This window comes from Spermophilus citellus (genome assembly GCF_964194105.1).
Source record: "Spermophilus citellus genome assembly, chromosome: 9".
Lineage (NCBI taxonomy): Eukaryota > Metazoa > Chordata > Mammalia > Rodentia > Sciuridae > Spermophilus > Spermophilus citellus.
In genome coordinates, this window is record NC_138191.1 from 18153577 (window position 1) to 18166194 (window position 12618).

Genomic DNA, 12618 nt, shown 5'->3' on the forward strand with positions numbered 1-12618 from the left:
ATTAAAGGGGAAAGAAAGCAGGTCATAAAATTATATATGCAGCCTGATCTCAGAGTCATAAAGAAAACACTCAAGGGAAAAATTCTAGGAGGATAAACAACACAAATTAGTTTCTGGTAGCAGGACAGGATTCCTTCTTTCTGTTCTTTTACTCTATTTTCAAATTTTCCATGTTAAAGAGAAAAAACACCCACTAATATTCTTTTCAAAGGCCAATGCCTAAAGCCTCACATTTAAATCTTATTTCCCCCTTGACACTTGAGTCAGCAAAAGTCATGACTTAGAAGGGCCCCCTTGAGAAACAGGTCTCAATCATAAAGAGGCCAGGGCCCTGCCAGCGGGCCAGGAAGATGGACACTGGAAGCACTCTTTGTTGTAGGTCTTAGGGAGTACTGCAGATTTTTGGGAAGCAAAGGCTCCGGTTTCAAATCAATGTTTGCTGGGGGCTACTTAGGGCTACATTGTTGTGCTGGGTACTGAATTTGATGGCAGCCTCTTCTAATTAAAATGTGAACTGGCTATGACAACTCCACAGATTAAAAATAGAAACCTCAGGCAGTCTATTCAACCTGGAAGCACAGTGAATTTATCTGTTATATTTAGTTTTTAAAAAACTGAGAAATAGATTCAATATCCATTCCTCACCCAGAAATACATACAGAAGATGTTATGTCTTCCCTCTTCCACATAACAGTTTATAAGAAAGATCAAATAACAAATGTCAAACATGATGGAATTGACTCCTACAGATAACAAAACATATACAAATAAAGGACAAACATAACACGACCATCTCAACAGACACAGAAAAAGCATTTGACAATACCCAATACCCTTTTCATGATTAAAAAAAAAAACACTCAAAAAATTGAAATGGAAGAAAACTTTCTCAACCTGATAATGGGCATCTATGAAAAACCCAGATTTAATTGGGTGTGGTGGCACACGCCTGTAATCCCGGTGGCTTGGGAGACTGAGGCAGGAGGATCATGAGTTCAAAGCCAGCCTCAGCAATGTGAGGCACTAAGCAACCCAGTGAGACCCTGTCTCTAAATAAAATACAAAATAGGGTTGGGAATGTGGCTCAGTGGTCAAGAGCCCCTAAATTCAATCCCAAGTACCCTCCCCTGCCAAAAAGCACCCCCACAACCCAGATATAACATGACGCCTAATAGTGAAACACTAAATGCTTTTCCCCTAGGATTAGGAGCAAGATGAGGATGTCCATTTGGGCTATTTCTATTCAACATGGTACTGGAGGCTCTAGCCAAGGAAATCAAGCAAACAAGAAATAGAAGGTATTCACCTCAGAAAGGAAGATGTAAAATTATCTCTATTCTCAAATAACATGATCTCCTATTTTAAAAATTGTAAAGAAAAAAATTAATTGTAAGGAATAAAAAACTATTGGAACTAATTAACAAGTTGAGCAAGGTTGCAGGATACTTGATCAATGCACAAAAATCAGTTGTATAGCTCATAATTGCAATGTCCAAACTGGAAAGTAAATTAAGAAAGTGGTTCCATTTCCAAGAGCTTAAAAAACAAATTACAAATTAAGGATGAATTTAACAAAAGAAGTTCAAGACTTGTTCACTGAAAACAAAATACCACCAAAAGAAATTAAAGATGACCTAACTAAATGGAAAGACATTTCACATTAATGAATTGGAAGGCAATATTATTAAATGGCAATGCTCTCCTAATTGTTCTACACAATCCATATTTTTATTGAAATTAATAGATTGATCCTAAAAGTCACAGGGAAATGCAAAGGATTCCGAGTAGCCAAAACAATTTTGAAAAAGAACAGCTGGAACACTCACATTTCTTGATTGCAAAACTAACTACGAAGCTACAATAATCAAATAAGATGTCACTGGTTTAAGGACAGAAATACAAGATCACTGGAACAGAAGTAAAAGTCTAGAAATATCACTTATGTTTTTGATTAAATGACTTTTGACAAAGGAAAAAACAGATTATCCAATAAATGATGGTAGGACGAGTGGATATCTCCATGCAAAAAGAATAAGATGAACCCAATCCTCACACCACATACAAAAATTAACTCACAACAGATTACAGTTGTAAATGTGAGAGCTAAAACTAAAAAATTCATAGAAGGAAACATGCATACGTCTTCATGATCTTGAATTAGGCAACAGTTTCTTAGGTCTGACACCAAAAAACACAAGCAGCAACAACAAAAATACAGATACACTGGACTTCATCAACATTGAAAGCTTCAGTGTTTCAAGGGACACCAATAAGAAAGTAATGACAACCCACAGATCGGGAGGCATTATTTTCAAATAATAATGTTGACGGCAGCATTATTCATAGTAGCTAAGAAGTCAAAACAATCTAAATGATTTGACTCAGAGGAAATATCCACAAGAAGCCAATCTATAGAGACAGAAAGTAGATCTGGGGTTTCCAAGTGAAAGGGAATGTGGGGGTTGGGCCAGACTACTAATGGGAATGGGGTTTCCTTTGGAGTGATGAAAATTTTCTGAAATTAGAGAGGTTATACAACACTAAATATATTAAAACTATTGGACTGTATACTTTAAATGGGTGACTTTTACAGTATGTGAATTTCATCTTATAAAGTGGGTACTGTAAACAAACAAGCAAATACACAATAAGAGAGGCTTGTGTCTTAGCTATTCCTTACAAACCTCAGAGTTTAAATCAATATTTATGTTTTATTAATTTAAAAGTTAAGAGATGCTAGAAGATTATTTCTCTAACACCATAAAAGGTTAAAATAATACAATATAGATAACATGATTTATGGGAGTGTACCTTACCTGTAAAGTAAATGCAAATAATTTAATTCAACAAACATCTTGGATTTGTTATGGTGATTCACTTAAATGCCTGAATTTTTATAGATGAACATGAATTTACACAGACAGAAATTTCTAACTGGAACCCAGAGCAGAGTTAATAAAAATGTTCAGTCTAAAACTCACAAATGATAATCCTTCACATTGATACTCTAAATAAAACTGGGATTTAAAACTTTTAAATCACCTTCCTGCTGAAACTCACACATAGATCTGTCAGAGGATCTTCGTGAATTACTTAGATGGGAAAGAAAAATCTCCCTTTTAAAATGGGCACCTATATCTATGCTATCAAAAAAGAGGATCCTTCTACCTTACTGCATAACAGTATTCCAGTTACCAAAGACAAAATGACTTCAGAATAGATGTGAAAATGTTCTTGTCTGAATTAGCTTTCCCACAGATAAATACAATTAACAATTGTTCTTAACAAAACGAGTTGGGCAGATACATTCATCCAGACCACAGCAGTTCTGATGATTTGACTAATTGTAGGAAATCTTTTCTCCAATCTAAAAGCAAGGTGAGGAATAAGATGCAGAATCATATGGAAACACTGCTCTGATTAGTTGGACTGAGAAAAGAAGTCACAACCTTCATTCCAAGAGGGTCTTAAGCACAGAAGCCATGCAACTGGTGAAGACTAGGGTCCCGGATCTGGATCTTCCACTTTCAGCATGTCACTTAACATCTCTACAGGCTCAATCCCCTCCTCTTTTTTATACCCCACCATGTTTCCCAAAGAATATCAAATAGCTAGCTTTATTATTATTATTATAATTATTTGTTTGGTTTTTGTTTTTTAATGGGAACAGAAATAAAAATACACATTTGCAAAAAAAGTGAAAATTTATAGCAGCACTGCTTATAATAATAAGGAACTGGAAACAGCCAAATGTCATCCATCAGGTGATGAAAGGATAAACAAAGGTGACATGTCCATACAATGCAATATTCAGTCAGAAAAATGAAGTAAGGAGAGTAACTAAGAACAGAGTAGGGACGAAGAGCATGAGAAGAAGATTAACATTAAACAGGGATGAGAGGTGGGAGGGAAAGCGAGAGGGAAGGGAAATTGCATGGAAATGGAAGGAGACCCTCATGGTTATACAAAATTACATACAAGAGGAAGTGAGGGGAAAGGGAAAAATAATACAAGGGGGAGAAATGAATTACAGTAGAGGGGGTAGAGAGAGAAGAGGGGAGGGGAGGGGAGGGGAGGGGGGATAGTAGAGGATAGGAAAGGCAGCAGAATACAACAGACTCTAGTATGGCAATATGTAAATCAATGGAAGTGTAACTGATGTGATTCTGCAATCTGTATACAGGGTAAAAATGGGAGTTCATAACCCACTTGAATCAAAATGTGAAATATGATATGTCAAGAACTATGTAATGTTTTGAACAACCAACAATTAAAATTAAAAAAAAAAGAAAAATGAAGTAAGTACTGAACTGGGCACAGTGGTGCACACCTGTAATCCCAGTGGCTCGGGAGACTGAGACAGGAGGATTGTAAGTTTGAGGCTAGCCACAGCAACTTAGTAAGGCCCTAAGCAACTTAGCAAAATCCTGTCTCAAAGTAAAAAAAGATAAAAGGGCTGGGGATATAGCTCTGTGGAAAAGTGTCCTAGTATATATATATAAAGTACTGATACATGCAACAATATATATGATCCTAGAAAAATGCTCAGAGACATGAAGGTCACATAATATATTCCACTATTTGAGACGTCCAGAATAGGCAAATCTATAGAGACAGAAAGTAGATTAGTGGTTACTAGAGGACGTGACATGGGAAAAGAGAGGCAGAATTGGAGGATATTGGTTAAGGGTCAGGGTTTCTTTTGAATGTCATGAAAACATTTTAAAATTGATTGTGGTGATGGCTATACAATCCTGTGAACACATGAAAGGCCACTGAGTTATGAACTTTAAATTGGTAAATTGTACAGTATATGAATTCTATTTCAATAAAGCTGGTTAAAAAAAAAAAAAGGACATTTGATCAAAATCCTCTTCTAGTTCAATCTTTGATTCCACAGAATTCCCTGCTCACCTGAGGTTTGGAAGTCTATCTCAATAGGATTGGAGAGACTGGTTGCTGCTTCTCGCCATAGGCTGCCCCCAACAGGAGACCAGGCTGTCACCATGCAGCGGTACAGCCCTGCATCTGAGACCTGAGTTTGGTACATTCGATATCGAAATTCATCCTCTTGCACTTTCTCTAACACAACTCCATCCACCCGCGATGCATCTGTCCAATTCTCCAGCTTTACTACAGAATCCTGATCCAGGGAGATGATGTACTTGGTTTCGTTGGGACTCGAGAGGTCCCCAACAGGCTTCTCAGCTGTGATGAGTACAGAATAGCGTGGAGACTTAATATTCTTGGCCGACACCTTGCAAGTCATCTCAAATGTATTCCCGGCAGCAAAGAAGGGCTTTGGCTGCCTTGCCTTCACCACGAGCACGGAATCTGGAATGAAGCACCAGAAGGTGATTTCCAACAGGATCAGTTAAAATGGATATGCATCTAAAAGCAAAACATCAAGGAAATGGGAATTTATTTGCAAACTACCACACAAAGGCACTTATGAAAATTAGAAAACTCAGAAAGAAAATCACGTGTAACCGTGACCAGGCTGAAAACCAGCACAGTGGAAGCAGCAGTTTGAAATGACTGAATGGGTGGAACTGTACAGGTAATGGATGGTGAGAATTTGGTTTGGAGGAACTTCAAGTCCTTAAGATGTTCACCAAGAGAGAAAAGCCGGGGAGCTAAAGTGACCCTAAGATGCACAATGGAATTCACTCTTAGTGAGCTGGGGAGGACTAGACATCCTGGCCAGACTCCTGGCTACACCATTCACTTCTCCTCCCCTGAGCATCTGCTGAGCACAGAGAAGCGCCCCCTAGCTGAGCTAGCCTGGTGGAGGAGGACAGCAGGAAAATGGCTTCTCTGTTTATCCCTATAATACTAACACTACAGACCAGATAGATTACTAAATGACAGGAGCATAAGCACTTGTAGACCTAATCACTTCCACCTGGTTTACACTTTAATTTCAGAGGTGCTATTTTAACAGTCTGATCCAGTGTCTATGGCTACACTAATGTTAGGTTTAAGTGTGTTCTCTCTGCTTCTGTGTCAAAACAATAATCCCTACGCATATACACATTAGAATTCATCTATTATAATGGCACAGCATCAGGCACTTGGAAGGTACTTAAATATTTGCTGAATGGGTGAATAAATGAATTAGACCCATTCTTTTTATCCTTTAACACAATTATTAATCCTATAATCTGTCTGGTTCTTAGAGTTTTAGGTTGGGTTCTTTGGAATACTTGTTCCTCAAAACCTATTAGCAGAATATGAATGTTACATTGTCTCTCCAGAATCACTGATTTCTGAGATCCTGTTGAGTCACCCACACTCTTTCTTAATACCTTTATTTTTATTTATTTGTTCTTATGTGATGCTGAGGATCGAACCCAGTGCTTCACACACGCTAGGCAAGTGCTTTACCACTGAGCTACAACGCCAGCCCACACTCTTTCTTGATTGTCCTGTCTGTTTGCTCATTCAGTCTCCCACATGCCAGGCACCGGGAAGACAACAGTGCATAAACATACAGAAATCCTTCCCTCTATACTGGAGGAAGGAGACAAACAAAATGAATAAGTAAAATATATGGTACAGTTAGAGGGTAATGATTTAAGGAGAAAAAACAGAGAAGAAAAGAGGGTTTTTTTTTTTTGCATGTGGGTTATGTGTGTCAGCCAGCACATGCAGAGAAAAAGAAACACTTGAAATAAGGACCTGAAGGGGGTAAGGGACCGAGCCTCATACCCACCTGAGGAAAAGCTTTCTATGCAGAGGAAGAGCACGTGGGAAGCTATACGGCGGGAGCCCGGCTGGCGCTGTGGGGAGCCACAGGAGGGCAGAGGGGCTGGCGTGCTGTGGGCATGGGGGAGTTACATGAGGCCAATGGCAACAGCACATGGCACCAAAGGCCAGTGAAAGGATTCTGGGTTTTGCCCTGCGATCGGGAGCCTGTGATGGTGTAGCGCCCAAGAGCTTCATGGTCTGACTTGCATCTTAAGGGCGTGGGTAAGGGCCGAGTGAGGAGACCAGTTAGGGAGCTGGTGACAGAACACAGCAAGAGAGGACGACTCCTCCGTACAAGTGAAGCTGGAGAAGTGGTTAGATCCTAAGACGATTTTGAGAATGAAGAGTTGGAGTTTGGGGGTGCAGTCAGCAGTAGAGCACTTGCCCAGCATGCACAAGGCTCTTGGTTCAATACCCAGCACCACCAAAAAAAAAAAAAATAAAAATAATAATAATAATAAGGAGAAGTGAAGGATGAAGGTTTTGGATGAAACAATTAGAACAATGGTGCTAGCTAGCTCCAACAGGCTGGGGAAGGCTGAGAGAAAAGGGTCAGCAGAGACTGGATCTCTGCTTTGAACAGAGGTTTGAGATACCTATTAGATAACTAGAGGTGTACAGAAGGCAACATAATATTGAATCTGGAGGGGCTGGGGTTGTGGCTCAGTGGTAGAGCGCTTGCCTAGGATGTGTGAGGCACTGGGTTCAATCCTCAGCACCACATAAAAATAAAGAAATAAAATAAAGGCATTCTGTCCATCTACAACTACAAAAAAAAAAAAAAAGATTTAAAAGAAATATTGAATCTGCAGTTCTGGAAAGAGCTCCAGAGTAGGAATGTAAAACTGGAAGTCACTGGTGTCTAAGTATTAGAATTCATGAGATGAAAAGAGACTATCAAGGGGGCACATTAAATAAAAGTCTGAGGACAGTGTCCTGAAGTTGCATAATGTTTGGGGATTAGAAAAAGGAATAGACGCCAGCAAAGAAGGCTGAGGAAGCATTCAGGAAGGTTGGAGGAGCAATCACCTGTGTTAAATCCTGCCAACTTCAGCAACATAACTGACAGGTAGATTTTGCAATATGTGGATCCCTGGTAATCTTGTAAGTGCAATAGAGGGAAAAGCCTGATTAGAATAGACACCAAAGAGAATGGGAGGAGTGAAATTGGAAACCTCCCAAATAGAAAAATCTGATGCTGTGCATGGCTATAGAAGGAAAGAGAGTAACAGGCAGGCATGGGTTGTAGGGAACAGAAAGATGGAGGAAGAAGAGGGATCGGGATTAGTTTAGCTCCCCCACCACCTTGAAGGAGATCTGACAGCATGTTTTCAGGCCAATAGAGAAGTCCAGAGAAGAGAGAAATATTAAAGTCATAAGAGAGTGTAAGGCTGAATATCATAGGCTCAGGTGCTAGGGTAGAGCATGGGGGAATTCTTGATTTAATTTTTTTTTTTTAAGAGAAAGAGGAAACAAAACCAGTAGCTGATAGAGAGGTGGAGAAGGAAGTGAGCAGGGAGAAAAGGTGGAATGCAATAATCATTTAAGAGAGTGGGGAAGTAAACAGATTAAGGAAATGCAGAATGATTCCCAGGCAGTGTTGAGGACCCACTTGACCTAAGTGATCCCAGATTTAAAGGCAGGCCAGTCAGCATTGTTTGAATGTTTTTCTCTACACACACTAAACTCCACAGACATAGGCCGGCAAGCAGCAGAGAGTTGGCCTTGAACTGGGCTGTCATATGGTTAGAGCATAAGGCAGACCTAGAGAAGGGAAACTCCTAGAGAGAGTTCAGGATGTACGCAAGGGAGTGATGTGACTGAGACTTTAGGCCAGGTAACAACGGGTGATCACATAACCTATCCCCACCGACCACCCCAGACACATCTAAGATGATAGAGAGTGCTAAAGTGACTTTGGGCTACCCCCAAGCCAACGGTCATCCTAGCTAGCTAAGAGGGAAGTGAAGACACAGTAGGAGTGAAGGAAAAGAGAAGGAAGAGGAGCAGATCATTGGTCCCCGTAGGTTGAAGGGCTGTTTTTGGAGTACCGGCAAGAGAGATCTAGAAACACAGAAGACACATTAGGAGAACAGGATGCTTGAGACTGAGACTAGAGGGGTTTCAGTTATCAGAAGTGAGCCAGTCTAAGGAGTATACAGGGGGGAAGGACCACAATAGGATAGGAGACATGATGCGTAGAGAGAGGACGAGGGGCTAAGGGTGAGAGGATTACCCACATTAGGCTTCTCAACCTGGCCACACGTGAGAAGCCAAATTCCAGCATCCAAATTACATTTATTTCCCACCAACTGAAACAGGGTTTCTGGTGGGCACCATGCTCAGCATTTTCTTTAAAGCTACAAGGGTGATTTGTAGTGAAGTTCTCCAGATAGGAGCAGCAATAGAGCAGCTATGCAACGGCAGCTAGCATTTCCAACAACGGAGCAGAAGACCCAGGAGTCAAGGAGCAACAGCCGTGAGAGACAAAGCTAGATATTCTCAGGGCCGAGAGAAAATGGTCTGGAAGCTGCAGGGAGGAGAAGGGAGGTGCCCGCCCCACCTCTAGGCCCAGTGATCTGAGCAGTGTGGGAAGAAATGCCACCGTAGGAGAGCTCCCAGAGGCAACAGTGTCCTCAGAGCTGGTAATGCTAAGTGGAAGAAGACAGAAGGGGAAAGGAACACTCAGACTTGAGGATCAGGAAGCAGGAGATTTTGTTAAAGACAGCGAGTTGCACAGGACCCTCTATGGGGCAGCAGTGAGTCCAAAGAGGGTATAGGGGTCACGTGGTGATTATGGGTCCCCAGTGAACAGGCACAGATTCCTCGTGTAATCTGCAGGCTGAACAGAACAGAAACAAAACAAAAATGAATGATAAACCAAATGACAATCACCTTCTGATACCCAAAATATGTTGACAGGTTTGGAGAAGATGTCCTTGCTCTTCGCCCAACTGTTATTCCGCTGTTTAGTCCAGGCAGACACAACACAGTAATAATTGCCTCTGTCTTCCTCTGTAGTCCTTTGGATCCGGAAATTGAATGTGTCCGCATGCTCCTTAGAAAAAATAAACTCTCCGTCCTGGGCCCGTTGCTTGCTTCTCTCTCCATATCGTAGCGTCCAGTCCCCGTCCATGACGGCCAGCAGCTCGCTGGTCACCACATCATCACTGCGCCGATTCATTCTGTAGTACCACGACACTGTGAAACGGATGTTGGCCTCTGCATTCTTCAAGTCCACTACCCGGCATTCCAGTTCCGTGGGCTCATCTGAAAACCCAGGGACCTTTGAGGCGTTCAGATATACCTGATAGTCTGGTTCTGAACAGGAGAGAGGCCACGGGGGGAAATAAAAAATAAAAATTAGGGCCACATACCAAGAATTAGCATTAAGGAATGAGACAAGTACTCAGAATAAGAAAATTAAATTGTGTCCCCTACTGGCTATGAATGTGTCCCCTACTGGCTACCGGTCTGTGACTGGATGAGAAGGTGCCTGTAAGAGTATGTTTACAAAACTTGCAAAATACTTCCTCTTATATTTCCCCAAGAAAACTCCCAAGACCAAGTAGTCAAACGTCCTCCATCAGAACCCTAACCTTTGAATAGGACTGGGGTCAGCTGCCTCTCCAGGAGGTTAAAACCTAAAGATCTCATAAGAAGCTCAGTGTCCACACTTGACCAAGACTGTCTCTTGAATGCTGTGCAAGCCCCCACTCTCCAAAGCCCCCACCAGAGGGAAACGGAAACTCTGTCCCAGATAAGCTCCAGAACTCTAGGCCCACCATGGCTCAGCCCCTGCCATCCTCGGCCATGCCCTGAATTCCAGGCTCTCAGGGTGCCATTCCCCTGCATATTCCTGACTTCTCTTTGCTGCTCCTGACATTTCTGCTGGCTCTGTATTCAGTCAATAGACACCCCCACCCTCAAACTCCTCACGGGATGTTCTTTCTGCCGTCACACGAAACTCACCCTCCAACTCTGCCAACCCTGCAACCTTCTGACTGTGACCCGGCTCTCCTGTGACCAACCGCTTCCCTGCTCCGATTCCAACAGAGGGTGGGGGGAAAGCTAGTGCTGCTAGTATGTCCCCTGACTCTGCCACGGTCCTGCTGGTTTTCACTTATAGAAAAAGAACCCCTCCTTCCTCTGATGTTTGCTGCCTTGATGTATCTATTTGGCACCTCCACACTGCTGTCCTCGTTGACCCCAAGCCTCCTCCACACCTGGTTCTGGAACCCCTTGGTAGCCTCCTTTTCTCCCCATCCTCCTCCTGTGGAATCCCTGATCACCAAGGTTCTCACACCACTGTGGTGCCCTGTTTCAGATGCCTGCACACTTCCATTCACTCTTCACTGTCACCCAGGTCCCAAGTCCTCAGGGGTGACAATTTCTCTGTGACCCCGTGCTGTATACTTGCATATCAGTTATCCATACCATGATTCCTCTTTGCTTGAAAGTCTCATTCTCAAGCTCCAAATACACCCTGGTGTACAGTAGGCACTCAATATATGTTTGCTGCTTTAAGGCGAAGGTTTCTTTAAAAAAAAAATCATTTTTATTCGGTAGCCCTCTGACCTCGGGGAGAAAGACAATTCTGCCTGAGCAGAACTTCCCCTTGGCCCACCCTGCCTTTGCCCGCCTTCATCAGTTGGGTTTTATTTAACATTGCTTTTATTTATGACTCATACAGATTATAAACTGCTGAGGTCAAGGAACTGTTCTTCTGTGATTTACACTTCTAATGAAATTTATAACATCATGACTTCTCCCAGAGTGATTCACTGGGCCAGGAAATGGAAAGAACTCAAAATCCTAATTCCCTCAAATGTCATCTTTGCAAGCATTTAATTGTGAGTGAGGATGGACGCGGCTGTAGAAAGCCAGGCCAACAGGGCCCCTGGCCTCTGCCTGGCATGGGAATACATCCTACGGCGAGGCGGTGGCTGTGGAGAAATACCCTGAGCTATATGCCTCCTCCTGCACAGGCGAGGGTGCTGCCTGGGGCCACACAGCAGGCCTCCCTAGCAACAACTGACTGCGGATGTGCACCGTCACATGCAAGGATAGGAGTGCTCGAACCCCCCCTCCCCACCCACTTCAAGGTCTCAGACGTCTGTCTGCTCCTGTTAAGTTCTGGATGCAGACCCGAAGGTAGACCAGGTCAACCCAGTTCATCTATTGTGAAAAGGGCAGATTCAAACTGGCTGTGCAGACAGCAAGACCACACCCCTTAGGCCTGTCGAGGCCAACCCGGAGCCCCGCCACATCAACCATCTGCGACAACCATAGATACCACTCAGGGAACCTCAAGTCCCTATCAAGTACCACAAGGGAGACCCTCCTGCATGTCACCCATTAACCTGACTACAACGAGGCAGTACAGAGCGGTGGGGAGGGTCGGGGTCTGGTGCAGACTGTTCAAATCCTAGCCCTGCCACTGATACGATGGAGCGTAGCCTTGGGTAGATTACTTAACTTCTCTGTGCCAACAGGGATAACAACAGTAACCATACCGCATGATCTGAATATGAGGATTGAGAGTTAAAAGAGTCATGAAAATGCTAGTCATGATTTCCATTTCATATCTGAGAAGAGGAAACTTTTAAAAAGTTAACAGCTTGCCCACATAACGCAAAGCGGGCAGACTTGGACCCAGGCTTACCCGCTTCCTACCACCTTCCAAGAAAACCCTCATCTCTCAGATGAACCAGACTTACTGTCTTCTAAACTCTGTGTTTTCTGAGTTTCACTGACCGACACTGTGATCTGAAGAGACACTAAATGCCGTGCCAGGAACGGCACGGATAAATCGTCCTCATGGGGAACGTGACCCGGAAGACAGCTTCCCACGGGGACCTCGCCTCA

The 12618-nt window shown here is 42.8% G+C and overlaps 1 protein-coding gene across 2 annotated transcripts in view; it reads right to left on the reverse strand.

Annotated features, from left to right (window-relative positions):
• Positions 1–12618, reverse strand: part of PTGFRN (prostaglandin F2 receptor inhibitor) — a 74163-nt gene that overhangs the window by 11622 nt on the left and 49923 nt on the right. For both annotated transcript variants that reach the window (XM_081307623.1, XM_081307624.1), the window contains exons 5-6: positions 9646–10071; positions 4915–5334 (exon numbers count right to left, since the gene is read on the reverse strand). In XM_081307623.1, the coding sequence (XP_081163749.1) occupies positions 4915–5334; positions 9646–10071 (846 nt within the window). The remainder of the gene's footprint in view (positions 1–4914; positions 5335–9645; positions 10072–12618) is intronic.